The sequence below is a fragment of the Myxine glutinosa genome, chromosome 11 (assembly GCF_964187855.1).
Source record: "Myxine glutinosa chromosome 11, kmMyxGlut1.1, whole genome shotgun sequence".
In the NCBI taxonomy this organism is placed as follows: domain Eukaryota; kingdom Metazoa; phylum Chordata; class Myxini; order Myxiniformes; family Myxinidae; genus Myxine; species Myxine glutinosa.
The window spans coordinates 51,444,922-51,454,371 of record NC_136271.1 but is presented as its reverse complement, the minus strand read 5'-3'; the positions used below and the strand labels follow the sequence as shown (position 1 = coordinate 51,454,371).

The window sequence follows — 9,450 nt, the reverse complement described above, 5'->3', positions numbered from 1 at the left end:
TGGCAGAAGAAAGTGCATCCTCACAATACAGTACAACAAATGAGCTTAATGGTAAAAATCTAGTAAAACAATCTTATTCTTTTATGGCAGAAGAAAGTGCATCCTCACAATACAGTAGAACAAATGAGCTTAATGGTAAAAATCTAGCAAAACAATCTTATTATTTTATGGCAGAAGAAAGTGCGTCCTCACAATACAGTAGAACAAATGAGCTTAATGGTAAAAATCTAGCAAAACAATCTTATTATTTTATGGCAGAAGAAAGTGCGTCCTCACAATACAGTAAAACAAATGAGCTTAATGGTAAAAATCTAGTAAAACAATCTTATTCTTTTATTGCAGAAGAAAGTGCGTCCTCACAATACAGTAGAACAAATAAGCTTAATGGTAAAAATCTAGTAAAACAATCTTATTATTTTGTGGCAGAAGAAAGTGCGTCCTCACAACACAGTAGAACAAATAAGCTTAATGGTAAAAATCTAGTAAAACAATCTTATTCTTTTATGGCAGAAGAAAGTGCGTCCTCACAATACAGTTGAACAAATAAGCTTAATGGTAAAAATCTAGTAAAACAATCTTATTCTTTTATGGCAGAAGAAAGTGCATCCTCACAATACAGTACAACAAATGAGCTTAATGGTAAAAATCTAGTAAAACAATCTTATTCTTTTATGGCAGAAGAAAGTGCATCCTCACAATACAGTAGAACAAATGAGCTTAATGGTAAAAATCTAGTAAAACAATCTTATTCTTTTATGGCAGAAGAAAGTGCGTCCTCACAATACAGTAGAACAAATGAGCTTAATGGTAAAAATCTAGTAAAACAATCTTATTATTTTGTGGCAGAAGAAAGTGCGTCCTCACAACACAGTAGAACAAATAAGCTTAATGGTAAAAATCTAGTAAAACAATCTTATTCTTTTATGGCAGAAGAAAGTGCGTCCTCACAATACAGTAGAACAAATAAGCTTAATGGTAAAAATCTAGTAAAACAATCTTATTCTTTTATGGCAGAAGAAAGTGCGTCCTCACAATACAGTAGAACAAATAAGCTTAATGGTAAAAATCTAGTAAAACAATCTTATTATTTTATGGCAGAAGAAAGTGCGTCCTCACAATACAGTAGAACAAATGAGCTTAATGGAATTGGAGGTTTCTTTGATTCGCTTTCAGAAATCTGTAAAAATTGATTTTAAACTACAAGACAACCGAAAGTTCGAATAAATATTTGTGCAGAAGAGGTGGTGGAGGGTTTAGATTTTAGAGGTGTGCACACTTGCCTCGAGTCTCGATCCAGCTATAAATGGTGCATGTCGTGGCAGACCCTGGTGTTTAATGGGCAGGGAGAGGCTGCAATGTGTGCACCGTCCATAGGAACCACGTTAAGCCGGAGCACTGTTTTTCGCAGGGTAGGTGAGTTATTGAAGTTTTTTTGGAAGGAGAAGGGGTTTATTGGAAGAAGATTTTTGTACCCATCCCTATGAGGAGTACTTGTGTCGTGGTTTTCAATTTTTGGACACGGAGGATGCATAGGGTGGACAAGATGGATACAGAAGAAAACTCCACAGAGGGAAACTGGAAAATTGGAAGAAGGAGGGATTTGAGGGTTGGGGAGAGGGGTGGTTAACAAGGGTAGAAAAGATCATGGTTTTGGATTGGGGACGATCTGAGATGGTGGTGAACAGCTCATTAAGACCTGGAGGGAAGAATGAGATTGAAGAGAATGTGGAAGTTTATTCCACAGGTGGGGAAAAAAAGAGGAAAAAATGAGCGGAGGTGACCAGTGATTCTGGATTTAGGTAGTTTCACCAGAAGGGAATTGATGTCGGACCACGTGCGCATTTCAGAAACAAGTGGGTAAGGGGCAAAGCACGGAAAGAGAAGAGGGTGCAAGACCAGAAAGGAGGTGGTAGAAGAAAGAGACCCCCCAAACTGTCTGTGATGATGAAGTGATAGGCCCATAGACTCAGCTTCATCACAGGAGATTCCAATAATCCTAATGGCCTTGGTTGCCACGGCATCAAGCTGAGCAAGATGTGAGGCAGGGGAACCATCCCAGAGGGGAGAGCTGTACTCCATCAAGCTGCAGTTGAAGGCCTTGTCTTCTCCCCCAGACTATTTAATCTTTTCATGCACAACATTCCACAACCACCCGAGAACATACAAATAGCCTCATTTCGAGACATAACCATTACCTCAACCTGTAGTAAAAGCAGCACAGTCACAGTCCAGCTCCGACCCTTCCTCAGCACCCTACAATCCTGGTTCATCATAAAACAGACTAAAAGTAGACCCCTCACCCATGAAAACAGGATGGCCACGACCCACAGCTTTTAGAGTGCAAACATAGACTCAACGACACCACTGACGACACGTAAAACCTCTGGCAGACCGCCCCACACATAATAAAACATGTCACGGAAGACGGTGTGGTCCTGGCTCCACAAAGGTAAGAGCACAACCATTTAGATGTGAGAGATCTCTGGGTCGCTCACGGAAGGTTGATCGGCTACATCTGTGTCAGTCTGTTCGAGCAGAACTGACCAGGGCTAATCAACAACATTATCGAGATGTGTATCCGGCGCATTAAGCCATGACGGAGGGGCGCAGGATACACGTCTTGCCACAACGGGACCTGGGATACACATCTTGCCACGACGGAAAGACACAGGATGCACATCTCGTCACGACAGAGGGACACAGGATGCACGTCTCGCCACAACGGAAGGACGCAGGATACACGTCTCGCCACGACGGAGGGACACAGGATGCATGTCTTGCCACAAGGGGACTTGGAATACACGTCTTGCCACGATGGAAGGACACAGGATGCACATCTTGTCACGACAGAGGGACACAGGATGCACGTCTCGCCACGACGGAAGGACACAGGATGCACGTCTCGCCACGATGGAAGGATGCAGGATACACGTCTCGCCACGATGGAAGGACGCAGGATACACGTCTCGCCACGACGGAGGGACACAGGATGCATGTTGCGCCACGACTGAAGGACGCAGGATGCACGTCTCGCCACGACAGAGGGACACAGGATACATGTTGCGCCACGACTGAAGGACGCAGGCTGCACGTCTCGCCACGACAGAGGGACACAGGATGCATGTTGTGCCACGACTGAAGGACGCAGGATGCACGTCTCGCCACGACAGAGGGACACAGGATGCATGTTGCGCCACGACTGAAGGACGCAGGATGTACGTCTCGCCACGATGGAGAGACGCAGGATACACATCTTGCCACGACAGAGGGACACAGGATGCACGTCTTGCCACGACAGAGGGACACAGGATGCACGTCTTGCCACGACAGAGGGACACAGGATGCATGTTGCGCCACAACGGAAGGACGCAGGATTCACATCTCGCCACGATGGAGGGACGCAAGATACACATCTCGCCACGATGGAGGGATGCAGGATGCACATCTCGCCACGATGGAGGGATGCAGGATGCACATCTCGCCACGATGGAGAGACGCAGGATACACATCTTGCCACGACAGAGGGACACAGGATGCACGTCTTGCCACGACAGAGGGACACAGGATGCACGTCTTGCCACGACAGAGGGACACAGGATGCATGTTGCGCCACAACGGAAGGACGCAGGATTCACATCTCGCCACGATTGAGGGACGCAAGATACACATCTCGCCACGATGGAGGGATGCAGGATGCACATCTCGCCACGATGGAGGGACGCAGGATGCACATCTCGCCAAGATGGAGGGACGCAGGATGCACATCTCGCCATGACAGAGGGACACAGGATACACGCTCGCCACGATGGAGGGACGCAGGATGCACATCTCGCCGCGACAGAGGGACACAGGATACACGCTCGCCACGATGGAGGGATGCAGGATGCACATCTCGCCACGACGGAAGGCCGCAAGATACACATCTCGCCAAGATGGAGGGACGCAGGATGCACATCTCGCCATGACAGAGGGACACAGGATACACGCTCGCCACGATGGAGGGACGCAGGATGCACATCTCGCCACGACGGAAGGACGCAGGATGCACATCTCGCCACGACATAGGGACACAGGATACACGCTCGCCACGATGGAGGGACGCAGGATGCACATCTCGCCATGACAGAGGGACTCAGGATGCATGTTGCGCCACAATGGAGGGACGAAGTTTGCACTTCTCGGCACTGCGGTGGGACTCAGGATGCATATCATGCCAAGGCGAAGGGAAGCAGGATGCTGTCATGCCATAACTGAAGGAAGCAGGAAGCAGGTGAACTGGAATCATTTCAAGATTGGTTTCAAATAAATTGTTTCCATCGCAGCAAAAGTAGGAAAAACCGATCAACCTTCAGTTGTTGAAATGCATCATGACACCTCTTGCTTTGTATGGTTTAACCACCTGAGCATTGTAACCGATAACATTGATGAGAAAAAGCATTTGTCGATCATAATGTGAATTGTACTCGTGACATCTTGCCTGAGAGCCGGTGAACGCAGCACTGTTTGCGAGCGTTACGAGGATCCGTTCGGCGAGGTCATCATCTGGCGACTGCTGGCCATCAATGTCTCGCAGGATGTGTATGAGTGGACCCAAGTGCTTTGGGGAAAACGTTCCTGGACTGCTGTTTGCCAATGCTGCAGCCTCTGGGTGGAGGTTCATGGAGATGATGAGGATGAGGCATAGTAGGTGGTAGTAGGAGCAGTCAAAGTAGTAGTTGTGGTAGTTGTCGGAGTAGTAGTTGTAGTAGTCGGAGTAGTAGTCGGAGTAGTAGTTGTAGTAGTCGGAGTAGTAGTTGTAGTAGTCGGAGTAGTAGTCGGAGTAGTAGTTGTAGTAGTCGGAGTAGTAGTCGGAGTAGTAGTTGTAGTAGTAGGAGTAGTAGTCGGAGTAGTAGTTGTAGTAGTCGGAGTAGTAGTCGGAGTAGTAGTTGTAGTAGTCCGAGTAGTTGTAGTAGTCAGGGTAGTAGTCGGAGTAGTAGTTGTAGTAGTCGGAGTAGTAGTTATAGTAGTCGGAGTAGTAGTTGGAGTAGTAGTCGGTCAAGCAAAAGAAAGAACGACAAAAGATCATCAATAACGGCAAAGCTCAAATAACAAACACAACTAATAAAAGTGCATCGACACCCGAACCTGCGGCCAAGGTGATCCCAGTGAAGGCGGTTTTGTGCGATCGCTGCTCGAAGCTGCGAAGCAGGTAATACATCGCACCCACACCGGTGGCTGCCAGGCCAAGGACGCACAGGGCCTTGTTGGTTAATAACATCATGTGTCCTGTAAAACACAATATGGTAGCGAATAGCGAGGTCACCGAGGTGCACCGACACAAATCTCCGTACGGAACAGATCAACATGATCGATGATCATACCCGGAACACAACAATCCATCCCCGTGAGCGCCTGCTGCGAATCAGCACACACTGGAGGACATTTTGGGATTGCACCAAACATACAAACGGAGATTATAAATTATACTGGGGAATCGCGATCGAAGTATCCATGGTAATGCGACGCACAGGTGGAGGGTGGAGATCTCAAAAAATACATTTTACAAAAACCCCTCCCCCCACTTTAGGACTTGTGCAGGGATCCCAAAAACTGTACAGAAAACTTGGAGATGGGGAAGGCGGGGGGTCCCGGAACTCTGGAAGTACATCAAGTGTAAAATCAATGTAGCCTTAAACAATGGCGATGGTGATGGTTTTGGTGGGAGAGTTGGTTCTTATGTCGATATGTAATGAATAATGATATGCAAAAAAATTACGATGGGGTGGATGCTAGATGTATGGATGCTGGATGGATGGGTGGATGGATGGATGGATGGTGTGGATGGATGGATGGGGATGGGGTGGATGGATGGATGGATGGGGTAGATGGATGGATGGGTTAGATGGATGGATGGGGTGGATGGATTGGATGGATGGATGGATGCGGTGGATGGATGGGATGGATGAATGGGATGGATGGGTGGATGGATGCGGTGGATGGATGGGGTGGATGGATGGATGGGGATGGGGTGGATGGATGGGATGGATGGGTGGATGGATGGATGGATGGGGTGGATGAATGGATGGATGGGGTAGATGGATGGATGGGTGGATGGATGGATGGGGTGGGGTGGATGGATGGGGTGGATGGATGGATGGGGTGGATGGATGGATGGATGGGGTGTATGGGTGGATGGATGGGGTGGATGGATGGGGTAGATGGATGGATGGGTGGATGGATGGATGGGGTGGATGGATGGATGGGGTGGATGGATGGGGTGGATGGGTGGATGGATGGGGTGTATGGGTGGGTGGATGGATGGGGTGGATGGATGGGGTGGATGGGTGGATGGATGGGGTGGATGGATGCGTGGGTGCATGGGGTGGATGGATGGGCGGATTAATGGATTGGGGTGGATGGATGGGCGGATTAATGGATTGGGGTGGATGGATGTATCGGTCGGGTGGATGGATCCGTCAGTCCGTTTGCCCGTCAGTCCAATAGTCCGTCAGTCTGTTCGCCCATCAGTCTGTCAGTCGGTCAGTCTGTCTGTCCGTCCGTCCGTCCGCCTGTCAGCCCATCAGACCGTCAGTCCGCCCGTCAATCAGTCCGTCCATTAGTCCATCCGTCTGAAGAGGGACATGGGGTGGGAGAGGGTGGGGGGAGGGAGGGTTGCCCCCCCCAAAATAGGTATTTTTTTTGTTTGTTTCTTTGAAGTCTTATGATTATGTTAGTATGATTCGACATGCTGCCCTGTCTTCTAGCAACCATTGAAATTGGTTTAAAATACCTTTAGTCAGTGCAGTATACTGTTTATTCCACCAGGTGAGCGCCAAGGGTATTGCCCGGATGTTTCAAACTTGTCACAAAGATACATAAACGAATAATACCGTGCACCATTACTCACTCTGCAAGCACCTTGTCCTCGTTCCTGTCCTAGTGTCCTAGTTCGTCTAAAAGATTTGGAGGAACAAAGACCGCGTTGTTCATAAATACTGGGTCACGTGGTTCTCACCGAAAGAGATTAATCGGAGCAAAAATAAATAAATAATTATACACGTGAAGATCGGGACGATCAACGTAAGAGATGCAAATTAGGGGGTGGGGCCACGGTCCGTTGGTGTATTGTGACGTCAGGGTGATTGCTTGTTCGAGGTCACAATGGGAATTCTCATTTCGTGAGTTGGTGTTCCCGAGTGACGATGTTACTTCAAGCCGCCATTTTCATTTTTGTTTCTTCGGTGACATTCCGACCATGGCAGCAGGTAAGTAGGATTGTAAGAGATAATAAGGTGTAAATAACGTTTTGTTTGATGGATTGGAAGAGCTAACATGAGGTGCGAGGTGCTGAATTCCACGTTGACTTGTCTTGTTTTTTGATTCGAGAGGGAATTCGATTGGTCGAAATAGCCGTGGAAGGTGTGAGTGAACCATCAGGTGTGATTCAAATATTTGTTTGGTACATTTTTCATGATCAGTTTGGTACATTTTCTCAAAATATATTCTATTATCCTCAACTGGACGATTAAATATAGGAACTGGAATGCTTTCCCTCCATTCCTTTGGAATTTCTCGGTCAGTCTGTCCGTCCGTCCGTCCGCCTGTCAGCCCATCAGTCCGTCAGACCGTCAGTCCGCCCGTCAATCAGTCCGTCCATTAGTCCATCCGTCTGAAGAGGGGCATGGGGTGGGAGAGGGTGGGGGGAGGGAGAGTTGCCCCCCCCCCCAAAATAGGTATTTTTTTTGTTTGTTTCTTTGAAGTCTTATGATTATGTTAGTATGATTCGACATGCTGCCCTGTCTTCTCGCAACCATTGAAATTGGTTTAAAATACCTCCCTATGAAGCGCGATGCTGCGCGCTAATGCTTACGCAAGGAGCAAGCGGACAACGCGGTTCATAAAAGAGTCTTTATTGAAAGTACTCAAACTGCAGCACCGAGCTGCTCCGGGCTGCGCGCCCCGTGTATATCTTGAGGCCACGCCTCTCTCTCGGGCGTGGCCGCCGCCCACTTGGTGCGCGGAATGATGTCACCACGCCAGTGGGCTTTCGTGTCCGCCACAGTATACTGTTTATTTTACCAGGTGAGCGCCAAGGGTATTGCCTGGATGTTTCAAACTTGTCACAAAGATACATAAACGAATAATACCGTGCACCATTACTCACTCTGCAAGCACCTTGTCCTCGTTCCTGTCCTAGTGTCCTAGTTCGTCTAAAAGATTTGGAGGAACAAAGACCGCGTTGTTCATAAATACTGGGTCACGTGGTTCTCACCGAAAGAGATTAATCGGAGCAAAAATCAATAAATAATTATACACGTGAAGATCGGGACGATCAACGTAAGAGATGCAAATTAGGGGGTGGGGCCACGGTCCGTTGGTGTATTGTGACGTCAGGGTGATTGCTTGTTCGAGGTCACAATGGAAATTCTCATTTCGTGAGTTGGTGTTCCCGAGTGACGATGTTACTTCAAGCCGCCATTTCATTTTTGTTTCTTCAGTGACATTCCGACCATGGCAGCAGGTAAGTAGGATTGTAAGAGATAATAAGGTGTAAATACCGTTTTGTTTGTTGGATTGGAAGAGCTAACATGAGGTGCGAGGTGCTGAATTCCACGTTGACTTGTCTTGTTTTTTGATTCGAGAGGGAATTCGATTGGTCGAAATAGCCGTGGAAGGTGTGAGTGAACCATCAGGTGTGATTCAAATATTTGTTTGGTACATTTTTCATGATCAGTTTGGTACATTTTCTCAAAATATATTCTATTATCCTCAACTGGACGATTAGATATAGAAACTGGAATGCTTTCCCTCCATTCCTTTGGAATTTCCTCTCATATAATAACAGTTAAACCGTTTATTGGATACCTGAACCTCATATTCACCGAGGCAGGTCCATACTTCCACTGGTATCTCATGAGGTCCCACTGATTGGCCAATCCTCTCACATTGGCTATGTTATCTGAAAGCACTTTTTGGAGAAATCGAAGATTCCAAGAGTTGTCTTTAAAAAGGGATTTTGTAAAATAAGCATTCTAAAATACGCCATTTCATGTCTGTCTGTCTGTCTGATGAATGTTTGACGCCAATACATTCCGTCGTTACTTATCCAATCACAACCAAACTTGACAGGATGACGAAGGGTTACATAATGAAGGTTGTAGCTCATTCATTTGCCCCCTTCCCCAAGGGGAGTTTCTTCCCCGAGCGGGTTTTCCCCGCCATTGCCGTCAATGGGGTAAGTGTTGAGGTGTATATCAATGTTAAATTAGCTTTATCATGGCGTTCGTCCAAAGAAGAAGATTCAATGCAGAGTTTTTCCAAAGACGCTTTTAATAACAAAATTAATGATAATTGCATATTGTTCATGTTATTACAAAACAATATTATTACTAACTAGAACGGGCACTCGGTAGAGCGCATACCTTCGCCGCAGCTACTGTTCTGTACTTGGTAAAAATACGATTTTGACCT

The 9,450-nt window shown here is 47.0% G+C and overlaps 1 protein-coding gene across 1 annotated transcript in view; it reads right to left on the bottom strand.

Annotated features, from left to right (window-relative positions):
- The window catches only part of LOC137413067 (protein farnesyltransferase subunit beta-like), a 456,508-nt gene that overhangs the window by 85,257 nt on the left and 361,801 nt on the right, over positions 1–9,450 (bottom strand). Inside the window, exon 4 of the mRNA XM_078786670.1 lies at positions 5,125–5,265. Within this exon, the coding sequence (XP_078642796.1) occupies positions 5,125–5,265 (141 nt within the window). The remainder of the gene's footprint in view (positions 1–5,124; positions 5,266–9,450) is intronic.